The sequence below is a fragment of the Clarias gariepinus genome, chromosome 11 (genome assembly GCF_024256425.1).
Source record: "Clarias gariepinus isolate MV-2021 ecotype Netherlands chromosome 11, CGAR_prim_01v2, whole genome shotgun sequence".
NCBI lineage: Eukaryota > Metazoa > Chordata > Actinopteri > Siluriformes > Clariidae > Clarias > Clarias gariepinus.
This window is the reverse complement of record NC_071110.1, coordinates 2784186-2805546: the sequence shown is the minus strand read 5'-3', so window position 1 is coordinate 2805546 and position 21361 is coordinate 2784186. Positions and strand designations below refer to the sequence as shown.

Sequence of the window (21361 nt, the reverse complement as noted above, 5' to 3'; positions counted from 1 at the left end):
CTACCATTCCAAAAATGATAGTTTTAGGTAACGGTCCGAGGAAAAGATTCTCTTGTGAACAAATGTGGCTCCCTGCAGCTAGACTGAAGTTCTTTATGCATACTCTTTTGATAGGGTACTTCCTGTAGCGGTAAGTAGCAGGTACTTTTTTCACAAAAAGAGGTGTGCTGATAATTTCCAGAATGAAATTGGAATTTCCTTCCCTCATCAAACAAAATTCATCTTTATTGCAAAGCATTTTAATCCTCAAATTGACGCCATTCAGTAAAGGTTTCTCTTAAAAAAATATATCTAAATAGATGCGTCCAATCGAGTCAAAGGTGTTGCTTTTAGCGCTGAACTTGGACCATTTTTTAAGGCCTCCATTGCGACCTTCTGAGTCAGTGGCATCCATATGCCCTGCTGTGTCTTTGTAGAACAGTCCTAAGAAAAATTGCATTTCCAATGTATCTTTTCCATAGTTGAGAAGACATTCAAAGGCGGCCCGATACTGCATGACATCCACTCTTGTGAAAAAAACAATGCTATAGGGTAAATAACGACCCCCACCTTTGCATCATTGGCTATGTTAGAGCCATCATGATTAAATATTTTACGGGTCAGATGTAAAAAGGTATTTTTAATGTCCAAATGAGATTCTAAGGTTCCTTGTATGTGGAATTTTAATGGTGCAGAGCGGAAAGCTAAATTTGATGTTAGTTACCTTGCGCCATTTTTTAGGAATCATGTGACATTGACCTGGAGGGCTTTTAGATTATTTTTGCGCAATCATTGCAAGACCCAATCCGTCTTGATTCTGAAATTGCATCTGGGTCATGATGTTGCTCAATACATAATTAACAAAACCCTTGGCAGCTGTTTTTAAATGCGGTTTAGCGATAGAGAATTCTCTTTTGATGAACGGAACCGCCATTCGAAAAAGACGCTTGAACAGGCCTCCTAGACCTGCCCCATACATGGTGGTAGTACCGTAGTACCCTGATAATCCATTTCTGACCTGGGTCATGTAGTATTCGATATAGCCTTGCAGATATACAATGTAACCTCTATCTATCATTTTTACAGACGCAACGAATGCTTAGCCGGTCTAAAGAGTAGTTTAGCTATAAACTTCCCGTAGCTAAACTTTATTCGTCTGTTCTGGTCCGATTTAACTTTAATTATTATATCAGTAATGTGGTTCTTTAATGTTTTTTTAGCTATCTTGCAAAAGTGAGAGGGTTTGGTCGATCCCTGGGTGGCCTGTCCCCACAGAGGAGTGGATGGAATGCATGAGTGGATTTTGATCCCTTTTCTGAATGAATCGATGATGTGGGGGACAGCCTGGTGGAGTAGTTGGAGCAGGGTCTGCTATGAATGGAGGGAGTTCCCATAGAATGGTGTTGATAAACATCGTTTCTGGGAGGAGAGATACTGGTTTCTCTACGGATTCACTTGGGTTATACAAATGAGAGAGAGCATTTGCCTTAGCATACTTTGTCTCCAGACGATAGAAGATCTTGAAATTAAAACGGGTAAAAAACATAGCCTATCTTACTTCTCTAGGTTTGAGTCTCCTGGCCTCCCTCAGATATTGCAGGTTTTTATGATCTGTGAGTACAAAAAATTGATGTGCTGCTCCCTCCAACCAGTGCCTTCACTTATCTAAGGCCATTTTAATGAATTTCCGGGGGGAAAATGCACATGGGTGGAGTTTCGCTGGGTTTCCCTTTTGTTGTGAGAGAATTGCTCCCACCCCGGTTGTCGATGCATCAACCTCCACAACGAAAGGGAGCTCTGGGTTGGGATGGACAAGGATAGGTGCTGAGACGAAGGCTTGCTTAAGACTTTGGAAGACCGAGATGGCCTCAGGGTTCCATTTTAATGACTTGGGTTTTCCACGGAGTAGAAAAGTCAATGGGCTTGCTATGATACTATAGTTCTTGTTGAATCTTCTGTAAAAGTTGGCAAACCCCAGGAAGCGTTGCAATTCCTTGACTGTGGTGGGTTCCGGCCATGTGGTAATGGCCGATACCTTTTCCTCATCCATCTCTTCTGATCGATGACATAGCCAAGAAACTGGACTGACTTGCCTTGAGAAAGAGTTGGAACACCCTGAGCCATTCAAGTACCCGTGTGACATGTTGTTGATGTTCTGACTCTGACTTGAAGAAGATCAATATATCGTCGATGTAAACTATGACAAATCGGTGGAGGAACTCTTGAAGGACTTTGTGCATATAGTTCTGGAAGACGGTTGGGGCATTGACCAGGCCATGGGGCATCACCAGATAATCGTAGTGACTGGTAGGCTTTACGAAAGCCGTCTTCCAGTCATTTCCCTCTCTTATGTTGACCAGATTATAAGCACTACGGAGATCCAGTTTCGTGAAAATGGAGGCTTCGCGGAGACTTTCCAAGGTGGCTGAAACCTGGGATAATGGGTAGCCAAACTTCACCGTAGCGTGGTTGAGAGTGTGAAAGTCTATACAGGGCCTTAGTCCCCCATTATTCTTGGCCACAAAGAAGAAGCTAGAGGCTGCGGGAGAAGTTGATGGACAAATATACCCCTGTTGTAGCGCCTCAGCGATATACTCCTTCATTGCCTTTCTTTCCCGGATTGAGAGTGGATAGATGCATCTGGGCAATAGTTTCTTGGGGATCAGGTCAATAGCACAATCCCATGGTCGATGTGGGGGTAGTTTGGCTGCTTATTTTGAGCAGGAGACATTCGCGAACGAGGAATACTGACGGGGAATCTTCAGGGATTGTTTTTCTAGTGGGCTCTAGATCGAAGTCGACTCAAACACTCGAGGTTTTTATGGTAGTCCTGGGAAGCAGTTAGAAGAGCAGTCCTATCCCTATTTAAGTACTTCTCCAGAGGACCAAGAGAGGGTAGGCTCATGCTTAACTAACCATGGACGTCCTAAGATGATGTCCGAGGTGGAACTACTGGTGCTGGATTGTCCCTCCAGAACCAGTAGTGTTATCTCCTCTTGATGAAACAGCCTGACTTATAACTTGACTGGCTCAGCTTGCTGATGTACCGATTTCCTGGACAGGGGTTTTCCAGTTATTGAGTGGATCTGGTAAAGCTTCTCAGTCAGGATGAAGAGATATCACAAAGGCTATTTTGGCTTGTTCAGTCGGATACAGGGAAGCATGGCGAGCGCTAGAGAGCACTGTTTTTTTGAGATAGCGTTTTTTGTAGAGTCAAAAGCTTTAGTGACCTTGGATCCAGACTTGTTTTGTAACAAACGCACCCAGGCATACTTGGATAAAATATCTATACATGTTATTATAAACTTCGCATTGTCATTACTGCCTGACAAATTGCTCATATCAATTAAATTAGCTTGCCATTGTTCATTGATGTTTTAACAAAAACCTTGTTTTTTTAAAACTTTGTAGATACTGGTTTATGTAGAGTGTATGCATCCCTCTCTGCTTACCAATTTTTTTTATCTTAATATCATTAACTCTTTTTCCTATTTTCTCAATGATAGCTTTGTGCAAACTTTCAACACCGCCATGCGACCCTGGGGTATAATATACATTCTTCAACAAGCGCTCAGTCATTTCAGAGTATCAGGACAAGAATGACCGAACATTTAATATTTAACCAGGTAATCAAAAATATTAAAGACATTAACATTTTCCTTTCAACGGTTCGAAGTAATTTAAAAACACGCATATCGGTTAGATAGGTTAAGATACATAATACATGACTAGTTTTGCAGTCAAAAGGTTCAGCAAACAGCAGATAAAAATCAGTGAACATAAGTGTGTAAAGGATTGCACGAGTCCCAATTTTCGGTAAAATCTTGTACGTTGCTCATGAACCTTACTAGTCCATAAACTGCGTCTTCATAAACAGGAAGTTGATTAGAAAAAATGCTTGGGTCATGGACTCTCACTTCACACCGATGAATTTAGATCTTTCTCAGAGTCAGAATTGATGGAGCGCGTTTTGAAGTTTCCCATGTATGTGGCTGATCAGGGGGCTCCAGAGATAAGTGAAAGGTCTAGTAGTCCACAAGGTCTTCATAGACTTGTTCGCCACAAATTTCTTTCGTTTTCTCTTTGAGCTCGTTCAGCACAGTTTTGATGTTGGCCTCATCTCACCAATTGCAAACAGCAGCTTCAACAATGCCTTGAATTTTGGTTTCACAGGAAAGGAGACAACAATTTTCCTAATGACTTGAACATGTGTAAACATTTACTTTCACAGGAAAGACACAACTACTCTTAATTACCCTTTTATATGTCACCTTGAACTTAAGCTGTTAAAATTAAAATATAGCAATCACATCACCTTTGACATGACCTTTTTTTTACATTTTCTCTCTCTAAAAACAATATACAAATAAGGACAGTACAGTTTTAAAAAGTACAGTTTAAGTGTGAAAAGAGTGCAAGAGGATACTACAACAACAAAATAATAACAATAATTATAATAATTATAATAATAGCATAGTAATAATAATTGACCCACTGAGCTCCAAAATAATGCACTTTGTGTAAATTTGTGTAATTTGGTCTCAGAATGAACTAAAGCAGGAGCAGATAAAATCTGAGCAGAAGATTCAGGAGAAGCAGAAGAAGGTGCAGGAGCTTAAACAGACTGTGGACATTATTAAGGTGAGAAGTCAACAGAGAGATTGTCCTAATAATGTACTTATGTACACGCATACACATACACTTAAAAAGAAAGAGAGAGAGGGAGAGAGATTTCCTTAATTAACAGTTTCCTATTTTTTTTGTGTTCATCCTAACAGGTGCGTTCACAGGTATCAGTATATGAGAGTGAGAGGATCTTTATTCAGTTGATCAGCCTTATGAAGAAAAAGCACTCTGAAGTGACGGAGCTGATCAGAGCTCAGGAGAAAGCTGAACTGAGTCGAGCTGAACGACTCCTGGAGCAACTGGAGCAGGAGATTGCTGATCTTAAGAGGAGAGTCACTGAGCTGGAGCAGCTTTCACACACACACAGTGACATCCACTTCCTCCAGGTAACACTCACTGCTGTGAGAGTTTACCCCTAGAGGGCACTGTGTGCCCGGAGTCTTGTTTTTGTAGTTTTTTGTTAGTAGACTCAGTTTTCCAGAATTTTTTTTTTCCAGAGGGAGCTCACCTGAACCGAGGTGTGTATATATATATTCTAGTTACATTTATTTTCTTTTGTATTTCATTTCTTTTTCTTTTTATTAATATTTATTTCTTATATATAGTTTTTATTTTCTTTTTAAGGTCACTGGCGGTCGTACAAGCATTTCACTGCATATCGTACTGTGTATGACTGTGTATTTGAATTTAAATATACACTCACCTAAACGATTATTAGAAACACCTGTACAATTTCTCATTAATGCAATTATCTAATCAACCAATCACATGGCAGTTGCTTTAATGCATTTAGGGGTGTGGCCCTGGTCAAGACAATCTCCTGAACTCCAAACTGAATGTCAGAATGGAAAAGAAAAGTGATTTAAGCAATTTTTAGCGTGGCATGGTTGTTGGTGCCAGACGGGCCGGTCTGAGTATTTCGCAATCTGCTGAATTACTGGGATTTTTATGCACAACCATTTCTACGGTTAACAAAGAATGGTGTGAAAAGAGAAAAACATCCAGTATGCGGCAGTCGTGTGGGCGAAAATGCCTTGTTGATGCTAGAGGTCAGAGGAGAATGGGCCGACTGATTCAAGCTGATAGAAGAGCAACTTTGACTGAAATAACCCCTCGTTACAACCGAGGTACAGATGTGGCCATTAAGACTGCGCGTGTTTTCCCGCGGGATGCCTCAATTTAGCGTGCGGCGCGCCGCGACTTGCCGTAAGCAACATTCAGAAATTTAAATAAATGTGTTGTGCTTCACTAAATATCCGCCAGATGGCGCATGAAAGGACTTTATTTAAACGCCGGACCAAGTACTGTACAACGAAGAATTGTGTATAATTACTTAGTCTAAAACAATATTGTTCCCAATGCTGAAGCAAACATGAATTTTATTTTGCTTTGAATACAGATCTTGAAGACAGATCTTTCATGATAAATGTGTCTATATGTGCTTCATATTTTTTTTATAATGATAAAATGAGATGCCCAAATTCATGCTTTAAAATTCTTAATAAGTTTCTTATATATTTTTTGTAATGTTTTAACAGGGACAAAACAGTGAAAGACATGGCAATGTCTCGGTTTACAAAGTGTTGAAATTAATTTAATTTCCTGATAGTAGGCTATCTGATAGTCTTAACTATGCGAATGTCCTGATTCGTGAATATGCCAACATATCTTATTTAAAACGTAAAAAATGTGTCGACATCATCAGAAGACATGAATGAACTATATATATTATATTATTAAGTAAATATTATTTTATGACCACAAACTTTATCGGGCTTTTTATAATAATCATCATATTTGCTGTTTGTGTCCAGCATTTAATAATTATTTCATCCATTATTTAACCACGGCTGGAAATAATAGCTGGAATGTGATGTGATTGTGAATTCATGACTAAAATAAAGCAGTTTGTCTTTTGTAAAGCACTTTCACTTTACAAAAGGCAGCGTTTTTTCAAAAGGTTGATAAACGCGTGTTGTACAGTATATACACCGCGACAGCGCGCGCAGTTACTCACTTCTCACCTTTCATGTAGGTCTGCTCGGACTAATTCGTTTTAAACCCCTCAAAAACGATGTGTATACAGCCCAAAACCTCCATTAGTTATTAACAATAGCATCTGTTTAGAAAAAATGCCCCAGTGATTTCGGAGCTTCAGGAAATCTCCCGGCGCTCTGCGCATAACACCGGGCCAACTCATGTCGGAAAGAATTTATAAACGGTTTCTAAACGTGGGCTATTGTTTTTTTACCTATAATATTTGTTAATTTAATTTAAATGAGGTTTGGGCTCAGGACTTCGATTCGGCATCGTGATTCTTTCTTCGGCATGAGTTTTCCAAAGAGCACCGGCAGAAGTAGACTAATGATTATGAACGCGTCGGGAAAACAGCAAGCAGACTGACACTGACCATTTATAAAAACGTTTGCGTTCATTTTCTGATGCAATTCAAGTTCACCAAAAACAATACAGAACAGCGCAGCTTATTTGCTTTCAAACATTTATAAAATCACGTTTTTTCGTTATTGTGAGTGCGCTTAAATAAAGGCATGTAGTCTTATATAGTTTTATTATATAGTTTTTGCACATTAATCAGAGTCCTCATCTGTTACATTTTTGAGGACAATAGTTTTTTTTCAGCCTGTCACGGTGAAGAGCTCTCCTTACTAAAGATCACGGGCTTCCAATCCGCACTATAAAATACTCGGGGTTTGTTGGTTTACAGTGGATTTTACTACGCGGTGTGAGTGAGACGCGGGCACACAACGCGGAAGTGCGGCATGCAAACGGGGCAAATGGAACGCGCCCCAGGGACTTTAAAGAAGAGCCAGCGCAAGCGGACGGAGGCAGGAGCTGCTGTCTGCGGATGGCCGTCGTACTCGTATTTTATAGCGCAGGGTGCAAACCCAGGATCATTGGCATGGATGAGCTATGTCCAGCTCTGTACCAGCATGTCATGTGGGCATTATAAGACTAAAAAGTGGCAGCTGGCACGCCTAAAAATAGACGCAGGTTAATTTTTTTATAGTCTAAATTAAAATCCTCCTCTTTAGTGCCTCCTATTCCTATTAATCCTATTGTTCTTTTAGTGTCACTGCGTGTGCTTACAATGCCAGACAACATTCAAATGCAAATTATTCACTCTCCCCAAGTGTGAATCAGCTGTTCTCACCTACACATATTAACCTATGCGTTCTCACCTAAAGTGTTTAGGTGAAATTCCACCTGTGACAAATATGCAAAAAAAGTGCAACAAAGAAAAATAATAGGAAGGGGCAAATACTTTTTCATGGCACTTCACATGTAGTCAGATTGTTCCACTGGGCTGAAACTGTGGCAGGTGGAGTTATAGCACTTTTCGAATCACACTTAATATACACTGATATGAATAACTTTGAATGATGAATGCTACGTTAATATGATCTCGGGCTTGCTCCACATTATAAAAGCAAAGCGCGGAGATGGAGATCAGGGAAGTACGTGATGTGGTGGAAAATAGGCAGTGGCGGTTCTATACTGAATTGCTCCGCGGGCGAGACTCCCTCCCGCCCCCCGTCAGCGCCACTTCTAACCAACCAAACCCCCTGTCTGAAGTCTGCTCGGTCTTGTTAATTTGTTTTAAAACCCCCAATTCTGTGAATTCCCCCAGCAGCGAAACCGGTTTGATGACTTCACACCTGTTGTAAAGGTGAGATGGGGGATTACAGTAACTGTGGGTGCGCTTCACCACGGAGCGCGCTGTTGCATTGTATTCAATGAATAGACTAAATCAAAATCATGTTTGCTTCAGCATTGGAAACAATATTGTAGTAGGCCAACTTTATTAAAGATTATACACTTTTGTATTCTTCGTCCACACACGTGGGCATCTTTAAATTTTTAGATATTGATCCTTTCTCGATGCAGCGAATTTTCTGAGCAAATTAATAATAATTTTCATGAATGAAAAGCAGGAAGAAGAAAAGGTTACGCGAAAATAAGAAAAAGCTTTAGAGGTAAATGCTGTGAAATGCTTCAAATGAACAGATTCTGCCTATTACAGGTCAGGGACAGTGAGGCTGGATCCAGCAGCGCACCACATCCCCCATCATGCTGATGAAGACCAACACGTCTCCCCTGATCTACCAGAGCCAAGTAAAAAGAATGGCAATCAAACAGAATAAAATTAGAAGCAGCATTAACTTGTGCTAGTAATTATTATGGTGGTCAATATTAATTGGGAATCGAACCCGGGTCTCCCACATGGTGGGCGAATCACCTACCACCTACCTTACAATAATAATAATAATAATAATAATAAATTTGGAGAACTACTACTACTTATAATAATAATTCTGAATGAAAATGAAGAATAAATACATATCAGTTTGAGCTTGACACGTTTATGAGCTCTGTCGCTTGCCGTCAATGGGCGCCTAAGAGACATAACATTTTTCGGCTTCAGTAGACACACAATACTTTAGACTGAAACACGACTGCCCCCTACAGGTATTGAAGGGCAATTTCACAGCTTGCCGCGCGCAGCTGCGGGAAGTCGTGGGATCCCTTTTCCGAAAACGTGTGTTTTTAAACGCCAGATCTGTATGCAGCAAAGCATTTGTGAAGCCACAACACGCACAACCTTGAGGCGGATGGACTACAACAGCAAAAGACCCCACCGGGTACCACTTATCTCCACTACAAATAGGAAAAAGAGGCTACAATTTGCACGAGCTCACCAAAATTGGACAGTTGAAGACTGGAAAAATGTTGCCTGGTTTGATGAATCTCGATTTCTGTTGAGACATTTAAATGGTAGAGTCAGAATTTGGCATAAACAGAATGAGAACATGGATCCATCATGCCTTGTTACCACTGTGCAGGCTGATGGTGGTGGTGTTATGGTGTGGGGGATGTTTTCTTGGCACACTTTAGGCCCCTTAGTGCCAATTGGCCCACTGCCATGGGCTACCTGAATATTGTTTCTGACCATGTCCATCCCTTTATGACCACCATGTACCCATCCTCTGATGGCTACTTCCAGCAGGATAATGCACCATGTCACAAAGCTCGAATCATTTTAAATTGGTTTTGTAAACATGACAATGAGTTCACTGTACTAAAATGACCCTCACAGTCACCAGATCTCAACCCAATAGAGCATCTTTGGGATGTGGTGGAACGGGAGCTTCATGCCCTGGATGTGCATCCCACAAATCTCCATCAACTGTAAGATGCTATCCTATCAATATGGGCCAACATTTTTAAAGAATGCTTTCAGCACCTCAAGAAACTGGGGTCCGTTCTTCATACGTGGCTTGACACATCCGAGATGAAGTGACACATCAACAAGATGAGATCATCGTGCTAATTTAGATCTGGCTAAGTTGGTTCTTCGTGCACAACCCCTTCGATTGGTTGACGAAATGGCAAAAGAGCGAGCTAAATTTTTTTTTGTAACACGTGTTATGCGCTGAAATCCCCCCCCCCCCCCCCCCACACACACATAATCACTATTTGTCACACACACCGTTCCGCGACCGGCACTAGGACCCGGAAGTAGTACGGTCGCGAAACAGGAAGCATAAAAGGAGACAAAATTGCGTGGTTATCCTGCCTACATGCTTACTTCCGCGTTTGGGTTTACCATCCACGCTACAAAGGGCTAACCGCTAGCGCTAAGTCTTCCGATGATCCCGGTTAGTTCGTGACAGAATGACTGAGCCTAAAGCGGTAAACCCAGTGGATTATGCGCGCCTCAGCGACGTGGTAGATCAGCATGCCGAGCTAATCAATCAGCTAAACGGAGAGCTCGCTACTCTGTGTCGGAGCGTCCAAGACGTCGCAGCCTTGCGCCGCGAGGTGGCGGAGCTTCGGCAGGAGAACGCGGCCCTTCGTGAGGCGGTAGCTAGCGCGGCTAACCGGCCTCCCGTCGGGGCGGCCGCAGCTCCGCCCCCCCCCCCCCCCCCCTCCAACCTCTGATGTTTTCATTGCTTTCCCGGACAAATGGGATGGCACAGACGGGAGATGCAGTGTGTTTCTAACTGCCCTCGATTTCGTGTTTAATGCCACCAAATACTCCACTGATCGATTGCGCATTGCTTTCCTCGTCTCACTGCTATCAGGGCAGGCAGCTGAGTGGGCCACGGCAGTTCTTCGCTCCAATTCAGATACCACCCATTCATAAAACGAATTAACTCGCCAGTTAAAACTCACCTTTGAGCATCCTGCGGGCAAGGTGGAAACTGACACGAAGCTATACCATCTGCGGCAGGGTGGATTGTCCGTGAGTCGGTACACCGCGGATTTCTGCACTATGGCATTGCAAACCTCCTGGGGAGACGCCGCGCTCCGGACATCATACTATGAGGGACTGGCTCCTAAAGACGAGCTAGCCGGGCGAGAGCTCCCCGCCACACTGGAGGGATTGATTCAGCTCGCCCTCCGGATCGACCAGCGCCTACTCTCTCGCCCGAAGCCAGCCCCCAGAACCCTGCCGCCAGCACCCACCTTCGCTCACGCCACTGCACGACCACCGACCACCTTCACTTACACCACCCACGGAGATGTCGGATCTCCACCTCCTGCCGTGGTTGACACAGGAGCCGGGGAACCCATGCAAGTAGGACGCGCCTCCCTAACCATGGCCGAGCGTTAACGCCGTTTCCGGGAGGGGCTGTGCGCCTATTGTGGGTCGGCAGAGCACCATCGAGCAATCTGCCCCTTCGTCCGGGAAACGCTCAGGCCCGGTGAGGAGGAAGAAAAACTCACCGGGCCTCCTCCAACTCTCCTCCACGACCACCGACACCATCCCTCTTCTCACGGTTCAGGTAACCCTCCAATTTGGCCACAAACGGGTCAGAAGTACCGCGTTTATCGATTCTGGTGCCGCAGGTAACTTCATTGACTATACCTATGGCAAAGAAATGGGGGTAAAGACCGAGGCGTTATCCCAGCCCGTTCGGATTACCTCTGTAGACGGTCGCCCCCTCTCATCTAGTCCCATCACCACTCAAACTTAACCCATCACCCTAATTATCGACCGGCACCAAGAGCAAGTCCAGTTTCAACTCACCTCCATCTCATCACCTCCCCTCATTCTCGGGCACCCTTGGTTACTACAACACGACCCCCTCATCTCCTGGACACAGAACCGGATCTTACAATGGGGGCCGACCTGCACCGAACTCTGCCTACAGGCATCGGCTGGGACATTTTCTAGGGAGTCCGAGGCCCCCGACGTCGACACCAACGCCATCCCCACCGCCTACCGGGACCTAGCTGAAGTGTTCTGTAAGAAGCGCGCCACACACCTCCCTCCTCATCGCTCCTACGACCTCGCCATAGACCTTCAGCCAGGTGCTGTTCCCCCCCGCGGCCATCTTTACTCCCTATCTTCTACAGAGACACAGGCGATGGAGGAGTATGTCACCAATGCACTTCGCCAGGGTACCATCCGACCCTCCTCCTCGCCTGCTGCCGCGGGGTTCTTCTTCGTGAAGAAAAAAGGCGGGGAACTTCGCCCCTGTCTCGACTATCGGGGGCTCAACAACATCACCATAAAGAATCGTTATCCATTGCCTCTTACCAACTCAGCCCTGGACGCCCTCTCTGGTGCCACCATTTTCACTAAGTTGGACCTTCGGAGCGCCTACAACTTGGTGCGCATCAGAGAGGGTGATGAGTGGAAGATGGCCTTTATCACCCCCAACGGACACTATGAAAGCCTGGTAATCCCTTTCGGCCTCTGCAACGCCCCCGCCGCTTTCCAACATTTCATCAACGATGTCCTCCGGGACATGTTAGGGCGGTGGGTGTTCGTCTATCTGGATGATATACTAATCTACTCATGCACAGTTGACGAACACATCCAACACGTCAGGGCAGTTCTCAAGAAATTGCTCGCTCACCAGCTGTATTGTAAGTTGGAGAAGTGCGCTTTTCACGAGCGTTTCACCACGTTCCTGGGTTTCGTCATCTCGCCCCAGGGTGTGGCCATGGACCCGCAGAAACTTGAGGCTGTGCGTCATTGGCCCCTACCCAAGACCCTCAAGCAGCTTCAACGGTTTCTCGGGTTTGCGAACTTCTACCATCGCTTTATCCGGGACTGCAGTACAGTTGCAGCACCCCTAACTGCCCTGACCCGTCCATCTGCTCATCACTTCAACCTCAACTCCACCGCCATCTCTGCTTTCCAGGAACTCTGCCACCGATTGACCACCGCACCAATTCTCCTCCATCCAGATGTTAACCAACCCTTCGTTGTAGAGGTGGACGCCTCGGATGTGGGTGCCGAGGCCGTTCTCTCGCAGCGAGGTCCAGACCAGAAACTACACCCATGTAGTTTCTTTTCCAAAAAGTTTGACCCCACTCAGCAGCAATACAGGGTAGGGGACCGCGAGCTGCTGGCCATAAAGTGGGCTTTGGAGGAATGGCGTCACTGGCTCCAGGGCGCCAGGAAGCTGTACATCGTCTGGACCGATCACCAACACCTTATCACCATCCGAAACATGAAGCAACTCAACCCCAGGCAGGCGCAGTGGGCTTTATTCTTTGAACAATTTAATTTCCACCTTTCCTACCGCCTGGTCCAAGAACACCAAGGCGGACTCCCTCTCCCGACAACACGAGGAAGACGTCCACCGGGCGGACCCCGTGCCTGTCCTCCCAGCATCCAAAATCATCCCTCCACTCCACTGAAATTTGGAAACGAGAGTCTGCCAGGCACAGGCCGAAGAGACCACACCGGCAGGTGTGCCGCCTGGACGACTGTACGTGCCACACTCCAGGAGAGTGGAAGTTCTTCAGTGGGGACATTCATCGCCACTCTCTGGACATCCGGGCACTCACCGCACTCTCCAATTCATTCAGCGCGCTTTCTGGTGGCCATCAATAAGAGGAGATGTCGGTGATTTCGTCCAGGCATGCCCTGTGTGTGCCAGGGCAAAGGATAACAACCAGCCGACGCCGGGGGAACTCCAACCACTACCTGTCCCACGGCGCCCCCCTGGACACACATAGCCGTCGATTTCATCACGGACCTGCCGGCCTCTGAGGGGAAGGACACCGTCATGACAATCGTGGATCGATTCTCCAAGACCGTGCACCTGGTGGCTCTCGCCGGACTCTCATCAGCCAAAAAAACAGCCGAGCTGATACTAGAACATGTAGTCTGTTTGCATGGGTTCCCGAAGGACATCGTCTTGGACAGGGGGCCCCAGTTCACTGCCCGGTTCTGGAAGGCCTTCTGCCGTCTGATCGATTCAACCTGCAGTCTATCTTCTGGATACCATCCTCAGACTAACGGTCAGACGGAGCGGATCAACAAACAATTGGAGCGCTAACTGAGATGCTTCATCGCCAATCACCAGCACTCCTGGGCCCGCTATCTCATTTGGGCAGAGCTGTCGCACAACCTCCATATCTCGTCAGCGACTAACCTAAGTCCATTTGAGGTATGCCACGTTTTCCAACCTTTCATGTTCGAACACCAGGAACCGGAGGTTGATGTACCGTCGGCCCAACAGTTGGTCCGCCGGTGTCGACGGCTGTGGCGCCAAGCCAACCACGCCATCCAACAGGCCAACGCCCACTACACCACTCAACATCGTCGTCGACACCCTCCGGGACGATTGTACCATGTAGGTTCAAGGTATGGTTATCGACCAAGAATCTTCATCTCCATACAGAGGCACGGAAACTTTCACCCCGATTCATCGGCCCCTATCGCATCACCCCCGGATTAATTCAATTCAATTCAATTTTATTTATATAGCGCTTTTAACAATGGTCATTGTCTCAAAGCAGCTTCACAAAAAATTTAAGAATTTTTTTTTTCTAGAAAAGAAAAGAAAAGAAAATATTTGGAAGTGTGTATGTGTGAGAAAAATGTGTTTAGATAATAATGAAATGAATGAATGATGAATGAAATGTCTCTGATGAGCAAGCCAAGGGTGACGACAGTGGCAAGGAAAAACTTCCTGAGATGGCAATAGGAAGAAACCTTGAGAGGAACCAGACTCAACAGGGAACCCATCCTCATCTGGGTGATAACAGATAGAAATAACATCATGTGTGTTGTGCAGATGAAAGTTCAATATAACAGAAGTTGTGTAGATTCAGTGCAGCAGTAGGTGCAGAGGGCAGATGGGGTCTGGATCACTGGAAGCACAGGAGCAGGATGGTAGCTCCAGCCATCATAAAGCAGAATCCAGCTGGAGCAGGTCCTTCTCAAGATGCCTTAGAAACCTCGCAGGGTTGGCCTTTGTCTACTAAAGTTGGCACAATCTTCAGATGCCTCGGGATGGGTAGAAAAATACAGAAAAGATGGAGAGAATTAGCGTAGTTGCCATTCAGAATAGGTGTACTGGAGTATGAGGTTATGGGATGAGTTACGCGTATGCCAGATTAAAGAGATGCGTCTTGAGTCTACTTTTGAATTGGGAAACCGTGTCTGCTCCCCGAACAGTGTCTGGAAGGCTATTCCAAAGCTTTGGAGCCAAATATGAAAATGCCCTGCCCCCATTTGTAGATTTTAAAATTCTGGAAATTACCAGAAGTCTGGAGTTTTGTGATCTTAAGGGACGTGGTGGATTATAGCGTATTAAAAGACTGGTTAGGTATGTGGAAGCTAAACCATTTAAAGCCTTGTATGTAAGTAGTACTATTTTGTAATTAATTCTAAATTGAACAGGTAGCCAGTGCAGGGATGATAATATAGGTGTTATATGATCATATTTTCTGGATCTAGTGAGAACCCTGGCGGCTGCATTTTGGACTAACTGTAGCTTGTTTATTGAGGATGCAGGACAACCACCTAGTCATGCATTACAATAGTCCAGTCTGGAGGTCATGAATGCATGAACTAGCTTTTCTGCGTCAGATACGGATAGGGTACTCCTAAGTTTGGCAATATTTCTAAGATGAAAAAAGGCTGTTTTTGTGATATTGGAAATATGATTTTCAAAGGACAAGTTACTGTCTAATATCACGCCCAGGTCTTTTACTGTTGAGCTGGTAGTAACAGTACATCCTTCTAAACGCAGGCTGAATTGTGAAAGCTGTTGTGTGCTGGTTTTTGGGCCGATGAGCAATATCTCTGTCTTATCTGAATTTAGTAAAAGAAAGTTATTGGTCATCCAATCTTTTATGTCCTGGACACACTCGGTTAATCTAGACAACTTGGGTATTTCATCTGGTTTTGTTGAGATGTATAATTGGGTATCATCAGCATAACAATGGAAACTAATCCCATGCCTTCTAATGATGTTTCCCAGGGGAAGCATGTAAATTAAGAACAGAAGAGGTCCTAAAACTGACCCTTATGGGATCCCATATTTCACTGGCATTACATCAGACGGAACTCCATTTAGATCTACAAAATGATATCGATCAGACAGGCATGATCTAAACCATTTTAATGCCTGCCCCTGAATACCTATATGATTTTGTAGGCGATCTATGAGAATATTATGATCTATGGTGTCGAATGCAGCACTAAGATCAAGTAAGACTAGTATTGAGATGCAGCCTTGGTCTGAAGCTAAAAACAAGTCGTTCGCAATCTTAACTAGTGCAGTTTCTGTACTATAATGGGGCCTGAAACCTGACTGAAATTCTTCTAGGATGTTGTTTTCCTGCAAGAATGTGCATATTTGAGCTGATTCTACTTTTTCTAATATTTTTTATATGAACGGAAGGTTTGAAATCGGTCTGTAATTTGTTATTTCATTCACATCCAAATTAGATTTTTTAAGAAGCGGCTTAATAACTGCTAGCTTCAAAGGTTTAGGGACATGACCTAGATATAATGAAGAATTAATAATGTTTAGAAGTGGCTCTCCAACTGTAAGCATCACTTCTTTTAAAAATCTGGTTGGTATTGGGTCTAACAGGCACGTTGTTGATTTAGCTGAGGTGATAAGTTTATACAGCTCTTCCTGTCCTATACCTGTAAAGCACTGAAAATCTAAATGTGAAGCTCTAGGCTGAACTAGATCATGAGATGCTATTAGAGGTTGAACCTCTGTTATTTTCTTCCTTATGCTATCGATTTTTTCATTAAAGAAGTCCATAAAATCTTTACTACTAAAATGTTGTGGAGTACTCTCTGCAGGCATCTTAGGTTTTGTTAGGCGGGCTACTGTACTAAATAAAAACTTGAGATTGTTTTGGTTTCTTGCTATCAGTTGGCTAAGATGCTCGGTCCTAGCGGTTTTTAGAGCCCGTCTATAGCTGCACATACTGTCTTTAAACGCAATTCTAAAAACTTCTAATTTAGTTTTTCTCCATTTTCGCTCAATGTTACGGGTTGCTCTCTTTAGGGCGCGAGTATGACTATTGTACCAAGGAGCAAGTGTTTTATCTCTGACTTTTTTTAATCTGATGGGAGCAACAGTGTCTAATGTACTGGTAAAAATAGTACCCATGCTGCTAGTCACTTCATCAAAATCGTCTGCATTTAGGGGTCTAATAAGAATTTGGGACAGATCCGGCAGATAACTTGTGAATCTGTCTTTAGTAGTCGGATTCATATTTCTAACAAATCGATAACAGGGAGAAACACAGCTAATCTGTTCTACGGGTAGAGTATATATCAGGAGGTGATGATCTGTGACATCATCACTTTGAGGTGAAATCTCTATATTAGAGACATCTTTACCATGAGTTATATTTAAATCTAGTGTATGATTACAGCGGTGAGTTGATCCATTTATATTTTGTTTAACCCCAAAGGAATTTAGTAAGTCCATAACTGCGAGGGCTAAAGTGTCGTTAGCATCATCTACATGAATGTTAAAGTCACCTACTATCAACACTTTGTCAGAATTAACAATTAGGTCTGATAGCAGATGTCCAAATTCTTTAAGAAAATCGGCATATGGCCCTGGGGGTCTGTACACGGTGGCCAGAGTAAAATATAGCGTGGGTTTATTATGTATTTCATTAAGTGCAACATTAATGACGAGCACTTCAAATTCATTAAACCTGGGCCTTATTTTCTGAGTAACAGTGAGTACATCTTTGTAGATAGTGGCGACACCACCACCGCGACCAGTTAGATGGGGCTCATGCTTATAAAAATATCCTGACGGAATAGACTCATTCAGACCAATATATTCATTTGGTTTAAGCCAGGTTTCAGTGAGGCAGAGTGCGTCAAGGCAATAATCTGATACCATTTCATTAACAATAAGTGCTTTAGGCGCAAGGGATCTTATGTTGAGAAGTCCAAACTTTAGAGGTAGACTTCGATTACTTATATGGCCTTTTTCTGGTTTAATGGTTACCAGATTGTTTCGGCTGGATTTAACGAATTTATTCTTTTTTCTCACTATTCGGGGAACAAACACAGTTTCTATAGTACAAGCTATGTGTGTGCGTCTATTAGTATGGTGGGTTGTATTGTGGCTGATATCTAAAGAATCTGAGGTATGACTTACCGCCAGTCAGATGGTTCGTAATGTCCTGGAGATGTTGTCAGAGAGGACCGCTGCTCCAGCTCTGCTAGGGTGCAGGCCATCAGTGTGGTAGAGCCTAGGACGCTCCCAGAAAACATTCCAGTTATCAACAAAGGGTAATCTCTGTTGTTGACACCAAGATTGTAACCATTCATTAAAGGCAAATAATCTACTGAACCTCTCGATTCCTCTCTGAAATGTCGGAAGTGGTCCAGATACGACGATCTTTGTCGTGGGTGATGTGCTGCGGACCTTCTCAACCAGGCTCCTGAAGTCCTTCTTAAGGATCTCCGTCTGCCTCAGCCTGATGTCGTTCGTGACAGCATGAAGAACCACAGCTCGAATGTTCTTCCTCAGGGCCGCAGGCACCTGTGCAGCAACATTAAGAACACGTGCACCAGGTAAACAGAGAGTGTACGCCTTACCTTTAGCCGTGGTAGCACGCACGTGCCGGACGATGGAGTCTCCGATGACCAACGCGTCGTGTGCCGTCTCGTGGAGAGGAGCGAAGCGGTTTCGGGTTGAGATCTCGAAGACTGGTGGTGGCGGAGGAGGCGAGGTCCTCGCCCGGGGCTTGGCGCGTGTCTTCCGCTGCTGCAGTATCCAGGCCTCGTGGTATCCCGGCGCCGGGGTGAAGAAAACCTGGGTGGGCTGCGTCCTCGGTGCGTTGGACCTGGGCAGAGAAGCACGCGGGGTAGAGGTTGTCGGAGAATTTTCATGCCGAGAATTTACCTGGGACAGGTGAGCGTCGGTCCATGACGATTCCAGCGTGGCTTTCCGCTGCTGTAGCCGGGCCAGCTTCACCTGTAGGTCGCGGATCAGCTTCTCCACGGCCTCCATCACAAAGTCCACCGACTGCAGCTCCAGTGTCTCCTCACCTGCACACAGAGGCAGAGACACAACCGACATGGTGTCTAAAAATAGAAATAACCGGTGCGAAAGAGCGTAAACAAACTTGTGATAGCCGGGCTAACGGGCTAGCGATGCTAATGGAAAGCCGGCTAGAAGCGGTGTGCTGCAAAACAATTAAAACTTATACGAAATAAACTTATACCAAAACGATATAACACGCGTTTCGAGTGAATATATTATAAGGTAGTATGAAATACTTATCTGTTATATGTTTACTCTTTGTAAGGGAACGAAAAAGTAGAAAAATTGGTCAGTCTGGCGGAGCTCGGAAAAAAGCCGAGAGAGAAGACACCACAGTACGAAATGTAGTCACCTACCGGCTCCAGCTGCCTGCGGCGCTCCGAATCCATCCGGTTTTTCACACCTCACAACTGAAACCCTTTACCACTTCACCTATGCCTCCATCCTCCCCCCCAGCTCCTCCTCCCCGAATCATCTAGGGGCCGGGGCACCCAGTACCTGGTTGACTGGGAGGGCTACGGTCCGGAGGAGCGATCTTGGGTTCCAGCCCGGTTCATCCTCGACGATGACCTCGAGCTCATCAGGGACTACCGTCGTCGGGTATCCTCCACCCCGGGACCGTCGGGAGTCGGTTCTGGACAGGGGGGTACTGTCACACACACCCGTTCCGCGACCAGCACTAGGACCCGGAAGTAGTACGGTCGTAAAACAGGAAGCATAAAAGGAGACAAAATCGCATGGTTATCCTGCCTACTCGCTTACTTCCGCGTTTGGGTTTACCATCCACGCTACAAAGGGCTAACCGCTAGCGCTAAGTCTTCCGATCATCCCGGTTAGTTCGTGACACTATTAAATATTTTATTAGAACATAAATTCATAGGTTAATGGTTTACAAATTACAAATTACATGAGACAATAAAATAAATATGTTGTATATAAAAAAAATAGAAATATTAATATTTTTTTAAAATACAACATACAGTGGTGTGAAAAACTATTTGCCCCCTTCCTGATTTTTTATTATTTTGCATGTTTGTTACACCTAAATGTTTCTGCTCATCAAAAACCGTTAACTATTAGTCAAAGATAATATAATTGAACACAAATGCAGTTTTTAAATGATGGTTTTTATTATTTAGGGCGAATAAAAAATCCAAACCTACATGGCCCCCCTGTGTGAAAAAGTGATTCCCCCCCTTGTTAAAAAATAACTTAACTGTGGTTTATCACACCTGAGTTCAATTTCTGTAGTCACCCCCAGGCCTGATTACTGCCACACCTGTTTCAATCAAGAAATCACTTAAATAGGAGCTACCTGACACAGAGAAGTAGACCAAAAGCACCTCAAAAGCTAGACATCATGCCAAGATCCAAAGGAATTCAGGAACAAATGAGAACAAAAGTAATTGAGATCTATCAGTCTGGTAAAGGTTATAAAGCCATTTCTAAAGCTTTGGGACTCCAGCGAACCACAGTGAGAGCCATTATCCACAAATGGCAAAAACATGGAACAGTGGTGACCCTTCCCAGGAGTGGCTGGCCGACCAAAATTACCCCAAAAGCGCAGAGACAACTCATCCGAGAGGCCACAAAAGACCCCAGGACAACATCTAAAGAACTGCAGGCCTCACTTGCCTGTGCAAACCACTTTTAAGCAAAAAGAACATTAAGGCTTGTCTCAATTTTGCTAAAAAACATCTCAATGATTGCCAAGATTTTTGGGAAAATACCTTGTGGACCGACGAGACAAAAGTTGAACTTTTTGGAAGGTGTGTGTCCCGTTACATCTGGCGTAAACGTAACACAGCATTTCAGAAAAAGAACATCATACCAACAGTAAAATATGGTGGTGGTGGTGTGATGGTCTGGAGTTGTTTTACTGCTTCAGGACCTGGAAGGCTTGCTGTGATAGATGGAACCATGAATTCTACTGTCTACCAAAAAATCCTGAAGGAGAATGTCCGGCCATCTGTTCGTCAACTCAAGCTGAAACGATCTTGGGTGCTGCAGCAGGACAATGACCCAAAACACACCAGCAAATCCCCCTCTGAATGGCTGAAGAAAAACAAAATGAAGATTTTGGAGTGGCCTAGTCAAAGTCCTGACCTGAATCCTATTGAGATGTTGTGGCATGACCTTAAAAAGGCGGTTCATGCTAGAAAACCCTCAAATAAAGCTGAATTACAACAATTTTAAAAAGGTTAGTGGGCAGAATTTCTCCAGAGCGCTGTAAAAGACTCGTAGCAAGTTATCGCAAACACTTGATTGCAGTTATTGCTGCTAAGGGTGGCCCAACCAGTTGTTAGGTTCAGGGGGCAATTACTTTTTCACACAGGGCCATGTAGGTTTGGATTTTTTTTCTCCCTAAATAATAAAAACCATCATTTAACAACTGCATTTTGTGTTAACTTGTGTTATCTTTGACTAATAGTTAAATGTGTTTG

General features: G+C 44.3%; 1 protein-coding gene across 1 annotated transcript in view; it reads left to right on the top strand.

Annotated features, from left to right (window-relative positions):
- The window catches only part of LOC128533236 (E3 ubiquitin/ISG15 ligase TRIM25-like), a 35089-nt gene that overhangs the window by 6144 nt on the left and 7584 nt on the right, over nt 1-21361 (top strand). Inside the window, exons 2-3 of the mRNA XM_053507494.1 lie at nt 4525-4620; nt 4758-4991. Of these exons, the coding sequence (XP_053363469.1) occupies nt 4525-4620; nt 4758-4991 (330 nt within the window). The remainder of the gene's footprint in view (nt 1-4524; nt 4621-4757; nt 4992-21361) is intronic.